Source organism: Neolamprologus multifasciatus, chromosome 3 (genome assembly GCF_963576455.1).
Source record: "Neolamprologus multifasciatus chromosome 3, fNeoMul1.2, whole genome shotgun sequence".
Lineage (NCBI taxonomy): Eukaryota > Metazoa > Chordata > Actinopteri > Cichliformes > Cichlidae > Neolamprologus > Neolamprologus multifasciatus.
In genome coordinates this window covers 17,760,738-17,773,044 of record NC_140441.1, presented here as the reverse complement: position 1 = coordinate 17,773,044, position 12,307 = coordinate 17,760,738, and the positions used below count along the sequence as shown (strand labels likewise).

Genomic DNA, 12,307 nt, shown 5'->3' with positions numbered 1-12,307 from the left:
AGTGCCAACTACAGAGGTGGCACTTACCAAAAGGTCAGCCTTTTTTCCCCTCAACCAAACACTTGCATGAGGGAAGAGGAGGAGGAGGAGGAGGGGGGATGCAGGAGGACAGGAGCTGGCATGACTTCATTTGTTCTAATTATTCATTGTCCACCTTGCTTTAATTGCCTCTAGCCAAATTACTCACTGTCATTTGTGTTTGAGGACTCGGATGTGATTTTCCCCCCCGTGTCCCGGCCTTGCGCATTTTTCTCGTTCATACCTTTTAGAAGTCACATGATATCGAGGTCTACTTCTAATTAGTCCATACATTTTGCGCTGAAGAGAGCAATTTCCACAAAAATTGACTCTGCGCGTCAATGTTACGACCCCTGCCCCGCCGAGAATCACACGCGCACACGGTTACGCAACCTGCATCGCTTTCCTGACCCCGAATCGTCCCCCTACCCCCTGCCTTATCAACCTCAAGCGGAACAATCACCCTCCCTAAACATTTGTTAACCCCATTAGCAATTCTGGGTTATGAATATGGAAATGAGGGCTTGTGTGCCGTTAGAGATAGGGCTCACTTGCCTTATTTGCGATTAGCGAAGAAGAGCAGCCCTTACCGGCTCGGATAATTAGAGACACTGCATAGAAATGGGCTTTAACGGGCCACCTCATCAACACACTATCCGAGACGTTAGTCGCTAGAAGGAGCAAGGAAAATAAAGCTACTTTGTCAGCACAATTGTGAGTCATGCAGAAGTTATTAAAGCAGCCTGTCAGGGAGTGACAACAAATTGAATTGAAGAGTGTTGTCTTAAAACATAAAAAGGATTCTGTTCAGGTTTAGTTAAAAAAATCATTTTTCATGGATTTCTTCTTAAATGATTTCCCTAAAAATACCATGAGTTTTGAAGAGTGTTGTCTTTCCTGATGGACCAGAGGAACTTTATGTAATCTGTATTGTAACTTCCAAAACTAGCTTCAAATGTGCTTCTGATCTGTGTTTCTGTGTATTTTGGTTTCCTCAGTGACTTACAGAAGAAGTTGGCCATAGACTACGGAACAGACTGGGAATTTCTGTTTTTGAACGGCCAGTGTTACAAGCTGAAAGTATATGAGTAAGTACTGACAGACCTGGAGTGCTTCTGCCTTTTCTTGAACAGTCATGTGAAAAACCAAGTGCACCCTAATATCATCTTGCTTTATCAGACTCTCACATTGTCGTGGAGGAATTTTGCCCCACTCTTCCTTACAGAGTTGCTTCAGTTGTTCTTTGAGATTTGCGGGCGTTAGTTAGCATTTGACCTTAAAACACTTTGGTATTCAGAGGACTTCACGGTCGACTCTGTGTGTGTATTGTTTTTATATTGGAGTCTTTGGGAGCCCAGCTACCAATGGGTTGAAGGTGGATTTTAGATTTTGTCTAGTAACTTTTAAACCGTGTGCCTTCTTTTTTATTGTTGGAGGCCTTGGATCAGGGTGAACTGAAAGCATCAGTGACATAGAGTATATGACTCACGTATTGGTCTTTTATATGACCATGCTCTAATGTATGAAAATCAGACTTGGTGCATAGATCCGTGCAACCTTTTACAAAGCACAAAATGTGCACCGTGCAACCATTTTTCATTGTAATAACGTTTCCTGTCAACAAAACGAAGAATCGTTTTATCTGGTAACAGAAAAAAAAAAAACTAGCTGTCGTTTCATCCTAAGGCTTGAGCCTCAAGCCTTATTTTATCAGTGTCGACACCAAACGTGGCATCCCATCCTATGGTTGTCCTGTCAGTGCTTGTAACATTTTGTAACACGATTGAAACAAGGTGTCATTGCACCTGTGCCGGTTGTATCTGTTTGGCCTCTGCAGTTAAAAAGCTCAAAGCAAACGCTACATATTAAAAATCACGTTTCGTTGTTGCAGCGCACTTGTCACGATTAAAGGCTGTTACTTGAAACATTAAAGCCTTTAACACTTTGCTTTTATTACTTGTGTTTTACCTCTGTGCTGCAGTTGAGCGTAAACTCCCTGGATGTGGAAGTCAGTCTGTTTTCAAGAGAACTCGCAAAAATCAACTTCTTGTCTTGCACAACTGTATTAAAACAAATTGTGTCTATAAGGAATGTGAACCATCTCGTAAAGATCCACCATTTAAGATTGATAATTTGTGAGCTCCAAGTCACCCTGGAGAAGCTAAGCAGCTAAATCAACTAAATTTAATCAACAGAATGAGCTTCTTTTACTCTCTCCTGCTGCATCCCTATGGCCCCTGCTGGGGTAGAATCTGTTCTCCTCAGGATTGCTTGCCAGCTGGAGCTTTAGAAGTCTGTGGGTGGTTGCAATTTTGAAAGAAAATTATCTGAGATCTGCACTAAGAGATCTGCACTGCAAATACATTTTCAGACATCCTTGGAATCAGTGGTTTTCCCATGCCCTTATACACCAGTGTGATTTGTTTGCTTAGTTTGCCATTTAGGAGGCAAAATCTGAAAAGCAAAGATGAACTTCTTGCATGTAAGCCAGAAGAAGATTCGTCTTAGGGTTTTTACATTACATGATAGTTTTATATAACGATATTTCACACTGCTTGAACAATGGTTTAATTTCATGCTAAAGGGATGGGAAGGTGGCTCCTATATTATTTATTGAGCTTTACCACCGGAGATCCAAAAGAGCCTAAATGACCAAAAGACTTACGTGAAACAAGCCATGGGAGTTTATGGCATAGGCGATTATCAGTCACATAACACCCAAAGGCTACAGCAAAGGTTGAAGGAACAAATGAAAAATGTGTGTATTTCTTCAAATTAATCTCTAGTTGCCTTTTAGTAATTCTAAGATCACTCAGCTTAACTGATTATATTGTTTGCTGCAGCTAAAATAACATAAAAATTTTTTATTAATTAATAAATAAGATCATCCACTTCATGGAAGCCCCTAATGCTACTAGCATATTTAGCTAAGTTAAGATGGGAACCTTTTTTTCTTAAATTTAGGTAATTTTACTTGCTGGATCCTCAAGTCACAGCATTTGTTAGTTTTCTTATTAAAATTTTAAAACTAAAACTTACATTTTGAAACCTGTCGTGTTTGTTATGCCTAACGTCGACTTTCGCTTTGCTGAAGTAAAATAAATGTTCCATGTTGTACTTAGACTATTGGGTGTAACTAGCTCTCATCTCCAATTAAAGATCATTATTTTATGCGTCTTTGACAGACATCAGCCTGCGACCTGTAGTGGATCATATGTAACCATCAAATTCATGTTATATCTTTGAACTATTCTCATTAAACATATGTCATCTGCTAACATTGAAACGCCTCAGTGCCATTATCAGTGGCAACATCATCAGTACCAGTAAAAATAATTTCTGCTCTCACAGCCAAAAGAAAGAGGGGACGGATTATTTTTGCTCATATTTTGACTCCAATTCTTTGCACATTTATCAAGTTAGCCTATTTCTCTCAGTCTCACACCCTCAGCCTTTTGCACAGAAACCCATAGTATGCTCTCCCTGGCCTATTGGCATCTTACATTCTGTTATTTTTCATCCTTTAAACCACCGAAGAGCACAATATCTACTTGCGTCAACTCAGTTGACCTACCAGCACCCTCTCTCCAATGTACCAGTTCCCCTCCCTGCCCCTCTTTATCCTTGCTGTTTGCCTTGAACTGTGATCCTGAAAAGACATGACATTGACAGACACATAAACCAACAGCTTTCTATAACTCTCCCTCCCATGCCCTCAAGTAGCAAAGCTACAATTCCTCTCCAATGATGGAGCAGAATAACACACTTCTCTTTCCCGCTTCTTGATCGTTGGTTGAAACCGTCTTACAAACGCCCTCCCTGGTGTTCAGATCTCTCACATTTGATTAAATTGCTCCATCCTTTCTTGAGTGGCAGCCAATATCAAAGATAAGTGCCCGAAGCCATAAAAGTTTGCTGTGCTGAAATGTTGCCTGTCTTTAATATGACTAATAGCTGTGCATTATTTAAATGGATGGGATTCAGTTGGTGCTTGGGTGGGGTTTGTGTAGGGAGATGATAGCAGTTGATGAGACGACCCCATTGAGACTAAACTCTATAAACTGGATTTGGTCACGCTCGTATGTTGCATTCAGAGCTTGTTATTAAAAGTGAGTCTCATCTGTATTGGAAGGTGCCAGCTGAGATTTCTGCTTTCTTCTTTGTAAATGTGGGCCCTCTTTTCTTTCTTTTTTCCTGAGACCTCTGCATCGTCGCCGCCTTGCCTCATGATGGTGTGAATCGCTTGTGCAAACTAGGGCTTGAAGGCCTTTCTTGTTTGTCCATGGGAGAAAAAAATATATAATTACTTTGATTTCAAAGTAGGAGAGAAAAGAAAGCAGTCTTTTGTTGTGAAACACTTTCAAGTGGAATGATTAGCTGTGAGATTGGAAGCTAAATGCTGTGTAGTAGCACTCTCCACATTGCCTTCTCATCAGTTTCTCTGAAGACTCTAAACAAAACGAATAAAAGCTTACAAAGAAAACTTATTCTTGCTGCATTATCATTTAATGGCCTTTATTGCTACACTCCCAAGCCCCTCTCTCCAGACCTGAGGCTCCTCTTTTTATATTACATCACATTCAAAGTACTGTACTGAAGTTTACCTCCAGAAATTTAGCCATTAAAAAGTCCACGTATTTTCGCCTGAAATGGTCTTTAGGGTGCTGTCGGAGGCCTTATCACAAGTCGGGAATTTAAAACGCGAGCTTCTGCCGGCGAATCCAAAATAAGCCTGGCAATTCAGTCAACACAGCCTGGCACAGCATGAAGGGAGACACCCCATAATGAGTTCTCAGAGGCGGAGTCCCTACCTACAGCAGAGTCTAATATTCCTCCTGTGGATTTGTTGACACTCCTCAAAGCAACTTAAATCGAAGGCCCGTGATTTATGCAAGACTGTCAGGTCAGATTGACTCAGCCTCCGCTCTTGTGTCATTAGAAAGTACAGCTCTTCAGTGAGTCATGCCTGCCACTGTTGTTCAGCTTTGACAGAGAAAGAGAGAAGGATAACGCAGCACAAGTGACACTTCCAACTGTCTGCAGAACATCACATGGCCTTAACAGTTCACCGGGTTCTTCCAGTGAAGAAAGGGAATTCACCAGGATAGCCTAGAGGGAGCTGTTTTAAATTGGATCTAAACCATGGCAATGCGGGTGGTGTGGAGTCCTAGATGTGTCTGCTGAGCGTAACATGGAAATGAAGAGCCATATAGATTTATGAAGTAGATTTTTTTAGCGTCTTAGCACAAATATTGTCTAGTTGCAAATTGGGTTTGACAGGACCAGTGGGCTTTTTTAGACAGTAAACTATTTGCCGTCTGCCAGTGGACATCAGCGAGATGCTAGAAACAGAAAAGCTAATTTCAGAAAGCGTTTTTGCTGCAAATCATTTGCCAGTCATTCAGTGTACCGTTCTTTAACATGAAGCATGGCACCCTGTTGCTTTTCTAGCAGATACACTGAAGAAACTACATGAAAACCTTTTTTGTCCAGGCTTATAAAGGGGGCAGAAAGGCAAAAGTTGTGGCTAACCTAATTGGGATCTTGTTAAGATGTGCTGTGCTGCTACAGCTGCATAAGCAGGTCCATGCCTTGGAGCACGAGCACTTCGTCAGACCCTTAGCTTTTAAATGATGATAGATGTGCCACAGATGCTGTCGTTACATTAAAGCATGAAATTTAACATCACTCTTAGGGAGCTGCTCATGCGGTTAATTAACTTCAAAAGGTCACGTTTGTCCAACTGTCAATAACTACGGAGGCAGAAGGATTGCTCTCGTCTGCTTAAAGATTTGCATTATGCAGTGTCAGAGATGATAGAATTTTAAAGCTTATATCTTTAAGCAGACAGCTGAAGATAATATACAATCACCAGCCAGTTTGAACGTGGCATAATTGTTGGTACCAGATGAGCTGGTTTGAGTATCTCAGAAGCTGCAGATCTACTGGGATTTCCCCACAAAACCATCTCTAGAGTTTACAGGAATTGGTCTGAAGGGAAAACGTCCTGGAGAAAATGCCTTGTTGACGTCAGAGGCCAAAGGAGAATGTTTTGAGTTAGCAGGAAGGCAACAGTCGCTGAAATAACCACTGGTTACAACTAAGGTGTGCAGAATAGCATCTCTGAATGCACAGTACCTTGTACCTTGAAGCAGATGGGCCACAGCAGCAGCAGATGACACTCAGGACACTGAGGCTATAGTTTGCTGGCTACACAAACGAGGACTCAAATGACCTCCACAGTCACCAGATCTGAAATCAGTAGAGCAGCTTTGTGATGTGGAGGAACAGGAGATTCTCATCATGGATGCAACTGTGCAGCAACTGTGTGATACTATCAAGTCAGTATGGACCACAATCTCTAGCACCTTGTTGAATCTGTGCCGCGAAGCATTAGAGCAGCTCTGAAGGGAAAAAGGTGTTCTGCCTGATACTAGCTGTGTGCATCAGAACAGTATTTGAAGATGTTTGGGGTGTTACTCCCTTCAGTTATAGGGAGTGTTATATTCCTTTAGCTTGTTTTGGGTTTTGACTGTGCATCTTTACAGTTTTTACAGTCTCTCAGCTGATATAATCATACAGCTATTTTCACTAAAAAGCTCTAAAAACTGTACACAGTTCATCCATTATCACCAAACACGAAAACAAACTCAGCAAGTATCTGATGAATATACCCCGAGCTTTTAGCAGATATTAAATAAGGCTGTTTTATCCCAAAAGAGCAGACCAAAACAAACCTAAAAGCTTGTCTTCCTTTGCTTTGTTCGGGATGTTGAGTTTGGTTTCGTCAGATGGCCAAAAGCACACATTCAAATAAATATATCTGTTTGAAGATATTTCTGTAAGTTTGGAGAAGATGTAGTCTTCTGAATCCTAGAAGCCATGCTGAGAAAAAAAAACTTATTTTCCTGTTGAATCACCGCCTCGCTCACTCAATTGTGATTCAACAAAGACTTTGGCTGCCAGGATGCTGGTCTCTTCCTGTAAGCATCTGAACACACTTGGAGATTCTGCCCAGTCCACAGCAGGGGTGGCCATCTGAAGTAGCAAGAGTTTTTTGTAGGTCCATAAACCTGTGAGCTGGCAACAGGACGAGTGTGTCTGGTGGGGTCATAAAATTGTCACATCTCGTCAGCCTTCAGGTTGCCAATCTATGGCCAGCGAACTGGACGATGAGTGGCGCGTGTGTGGGCTGGTCGTCTTTAAAAAGTCAGGATCAACTTCTTGGAGACTTTTGGTTAAGCCCAGCTTAAAAAAAAACAGGACTTTTACTGAGAGCAGACTGAAGACAAGTGAATCTCCTTTATGATATCATTATCATTATATGATACAATAACACATAACATGTATGATATGTTTTGCTTTGTGACTGCTTTGTAGGCTGTGCTTGCTGTTGCACTGGCATTGAACTTAAATCAGAGTGCATAACGCTCAAAAACATGAAGAGTTGCAACCAAAGAAGTAATGAAGCAATAATTTTGAGTAAAACAGAAGAGAAATATATAAAATCAAAGGTTTATTAATTCAAATACTTAATTGTTAAGGTTGGTAATGTTGCTTTTTATAAATTGAGTCGATACCCTTCAAGTAAATTTAACTTGACCATATTCTATTACATGTAACATTTTACATTGTGCCTGTCTAACAAAATTACATGGACATTTTACATTAATTAAATTATTTAAAGTCAGGTTTTATTTACCTACTTTTTGTTAGTGTGTGTCACATTCCTGTGGATACTCCATTGTTAGTTAGACAACCTCACATTCTTTTAATTTGGAGAACCACAGCCTCAGCACTGAACAGCGCATAAATATGTCAAACGGAAGAACTTATTGGAAAATGAGTTTTTCCCCAGCTGTTTAGTTTGTACTGTAAATATTCAAGTGTGAGAAAGAGCTTCCCAAGGAATGGTTTAGCCCCGTACTGGTTCTTTTTTATTTTAAATTTAAAGTAGCTGATAAGTAGGCAGAATAGTGAAATCCCCCCTGGCGTATGTATTGGCACCCCTATGAGAAAAGTGCAATTATTCTCTGCAGGACTGGAAACTATGATTTAAACTAAAACTGACAATGAAAACTTTAATAGATCTAACAGGGAGACCCAGAATAGGATTAAGCATTACATAAGAATCAATAAAACCCAAAAGAGAGACAACAAAGTGTCTTGGGGTATAAAAATTACAATCTCTCTGTAAAGCAGTGTTTATCTTCCAGTCATTCTAAAGCTGTGTCTCATTTGCAGTTCTTGCTGTGGCAACCTGAACCTCCTAGCAAGATCAACTGAGTTTATCTTATCTAATCAAATCTAATATGATCCAATTCAGTGACTGTAAGAACTCCAGTGAAAATGTAATTTCCATCCTACACAAATATTTTTCCTTTGGATGATGCATTACAATGAGTTGTTTCGACTCTAACAGTTGGGGTTGCAACTTGCTTGAGAAATGGCTGTCTCTCACTAGCTCCACAAAAATATGATATTTCCAGTGTTACACGTGAATCCTAAAGTACAGCTCACACTTGGACTGTTTCGAGTTTCGAGTCCAAGGTTTCTGTTTTGGGGTTTGTGGAAAACTCTGTTGTTTCGGATAGTGAATAGTTGTTTTAGTGGTTATACACAAATTAACATATTTTTAAGACCATCTTTTTTTTTCCTATTCTAAGTGATATTTAAAAGTTCAAATTATAATGCATTATTTATTTTAAATGGAAGATTAAATCCAGTCCTTGGACAAATCTAAGACTTTAATGGTTTGGCTTTTAGTAGAATTTCCCCAGGACAGCCTCTTTTGCTGAGCTGCTAAGGACAGATAGTAAAAAGAGCCATAAAGATGAAAAACTAAGTACACCCTAACTCCCTCTGTAGGAATTACTGCTAATCCTAATTGCTGTTAATCCAGTGCACTTGATTAACTGATTAGCAGTAAGTGTGCACAGCTCTATAAATGCAGACGTTTTGACAGTTTGTTGAAAGAAAGCACGTCTCTTTAAAAAGAACATGGACTTAGATTTGTAAAGTTACATCTAAGCAAACAAGACTTATGGAACAATATCCCCTGGACAGATGAGACCAAAGTCGATGTTTGTCTATCATACACAACATTATGTTTGGTGAAAATCGAAAACATCATACCAGCACCAACCAACACCTCATGCTAGCCATCAAGCATGGGGTTGGAGGTGTGATGATTTGGGCTTGTTTTGCAACCACAGGATCTGTGCACCTTACAGTCCCAGAGGCGACCATGCACTCCACTGAGTAATAAAGTATTCTAGATTCAACTGTCTGATAGCTAAAACTTGGCCCAAGCCCAGCAGCACATCTACAACACAATAGCTAAAAAAGAAAAGAATCAAGGTGCCACAATGGAACCATCAAAGTCAAGACCTCAACCTGATGGAAATAGTGCGGTGGGATCTCAAGAGAGCTGAACATGAACAAACTCGTCTAAACTTCCATGAACTGAAGCAACATTGTGAAGAAGAGTTAGCCAAAAAGCCACAATGATGTGACAGACTGGTAAAGTCATGCAAAATCTATTGCTGCTAAGGGTGCTTCTACAAGCTTTTGAACCATGGGGTGTGGCTAGTGTTATGGCCTGTCTAGGGGTGGCCAGACCATAACATTAGGGTGATCCATCCCTGTCTGACCCCAAGCAGCACATCACACAACAAGTACAATTTGATGGTGACTTATTTACAGTGAGTGAATTTTAACAAAGGACAGGAGTGGACTATAACTTTGGGGTGGACCTAATGCCAAAGCAACAAACAAAAGGAGCCTCTCTAAAGGATGTACCAAACTTACCTACAAAAAGAATCAAAGCAAATGACAATGACTTATCTCCCTAACTAACAAAAACATGAGAAAATGGTCATCAAATAAAAAGGCAGCCCACTCCTACATGCTCCTGTATAAAGAAACAGTGCTGGACAGGTTGAGGTAAGCCGAGGATGAATGACTGGCCGTCCATGACGGTGTCATCATATAAGCCATCTCCAGGTCGTTAGCCAATCAATCCGTCCCTTGGATCCACCAATCACGGAGAGTCACCTGCACACTCAGATTTGCCTATGAAACAACAGTACGACAACAGTCGTAACACTAGTTTTACATGTGGACTGTAGAGAGTACACAGAAACAAGCCTCTGGGGTTTGTCTCCTGTCACATACTTTAATACATGACAAGTGACCTCCTCTTCACCTGCATTACAATGCAAAGCATGTTGCAATGTTCAAATGGGCATCGGAAAATTGTTTTGAGACAGACCTCAACTGGGAAAAAAGAGAAACCAGTGCACCAACTGTGAAAAGAAGCTTCTTCTTCACACTTTTTGACATTTAGGGCTGAAATTACTGAAGACTTTGTATTTGCTTTGATAGTTCTGACCTTCTGACCTTCTGGCCTTGAGCAGTTTCTGTTCAGAAATGGGGTTGAGACTTTCGTCCACATGACCCATTTAATGTGTGTTGAGAATGGGAAAGGTCTGGTATGAATCGGGCTGAATTATTGAACCGGATCTACAGTTGAGATACTTGTAAGTGAGAGGGATATTTAACAGCCAGAGGAAACACATCTTAACTTTTCACCCTGAAAAAACACGTTATGTTGTTCAAATACACAGACACAAAACTGCTAATGGAAATTGTAAATCATCCATTTGAAAACTGCATTATTTAAAATGTCAGATGATGAAATAAAATTATAGAAAGCAGAGTTATATTAAAGAAGAAGAGTTATCATTATGGTGTTATTTCATTTCACAGTTAAACCAAAGGTAATATGGTAAAAATATACTGTGACCAAACCTTTGTGATGCAAACACTTATAGCTTATTATACGTGTTAGATCCTATATTAATCATTTGCAGGAAATTAAATTGTCACAGCTTCAATACAGACAATAGAGACAATATGAATTCCTAATATAGTTAAAAATACATAAATGAATAAAATACACAATAACTAACATGTGCAAACATGGATACAACCATTATTTTTACTATTACTGTGCAGCAGGTTATGAATAGCATTTTACTTAACCCACTGCACATTGCTGGTATTGTGCATTTTAAGACAGAAAGACGGCAATATGTCTGTGAAGGTTCTCAGTCATCCAGGTCATCGTAGTCAAAGGAGCTTGCAAAGAAAAGCGTCTGGACTTCTTTAAGTTACTTGAAGACGTTTCACCTCTCATCCGAGAGGCTTCTTCAGTTCTAAGGTCAAATGGTGGACCTCTACATTGGAGAGACCAAACAGCCACTTCACAACGCATGGCACAACACAGAAGAGCCACCTCCACAGGACAAGATTCAGCCGTCCATCTGCATCTTAAGGACAAAGGTCACTCTTTCGAGGATGCCAATGTTCACATTTTGGACAGAGAGGACAGATGGTTTGAAAGAGGAGTGAAAGAAGCCATCTATGTCCACTGTGAGCGACCATCTTTGAACAGAGGCGGTGGTTTACGACACCAACTCTCTGCCATCTATAATCCAGTTTTGAGATCCCTTCCCAGACGCCTTAACGCCCACTCACACCCTGGGCCATCTGACCTCAGGAATTCGCATGATAAGGTGGGGCCAGGTTTCACAATGAACTCACCCGAAACTCTGGCTGATTGGGACCCACACCCAGTTCCACACCTTGGCTCAGGCGATTAGAGGATCATCAGGGGGTCCTTTTGTCCCTCTGTGGGGGGACACTCCCACCAGGTTTATATCTGGGACTCTCCACCATTTGACCTTAGAACTGAAGAAGCTTCTCGGATGAGAGGTGAAACGTCTTCAAGTAACTTAAAGAAGTCCAGACGCTTTTCTTTGCAAGCTCCTTTGATTAAGACAGAAAGAGAAAGTATGCTGGGAAGAAGTGGGTTATATTTTAAGAATGAGATTATTGACTAGCCGTTTTCTAGATGGAGATTTTGACCTTCTTTAACTTTGTAACTTAAAGTTGTTGACTTTGACTATTGGAACCGGACATGTTCAGCATGCTGAACATCCAGCAATTGTGTTTACATGCTTTGTGTGATACGAATAAACCATACGAGTTGTGCAAACTATGCTCAGTTGTTTTTAGTGCACCCTTTAAACATGAACCTTATTGTGCATAAGGGAGGCTTTAGATGAAGTGAGCCTGAGTGTTGTGAGAACAGATGTTTCACAGTTGCTCTCTAAGCCTCTGATTGTAGGCTTGGTTTTTATTTTCACTTTTAATGTGGGAACTCTAATTATCACCTTAAGTCATGTTAAAGTAGATTTACTAACACATTTTGGTGTTGAGAACA

The 12,307-nt window shown here is 40.4% G+C and overlaps 1 protein-coding gene across 1 annotated transcript in view; it reads left to right on the top strand.

The window, feature by feature from the left end:
• The window catches only part of LOC146521812 (glucosidase 2 subunit beta-like), a 164,808-nt gene that overhangs the window by 116,681 nt on the left and 35,820 nt on the right, over window positions 1-12,307 (top strand). Inside the window, exon 12 of the mRNA XM_085141262.1 lies at window positions 1,017-1,106. Within this exon, the coding sequence (XP_084997388.1) occupies window positions 1,017-1,106 (90 nt within the window). The remainder of the gene's footprint in view (window positions 1-1,016; window positions 1,107-12,307) is intronic.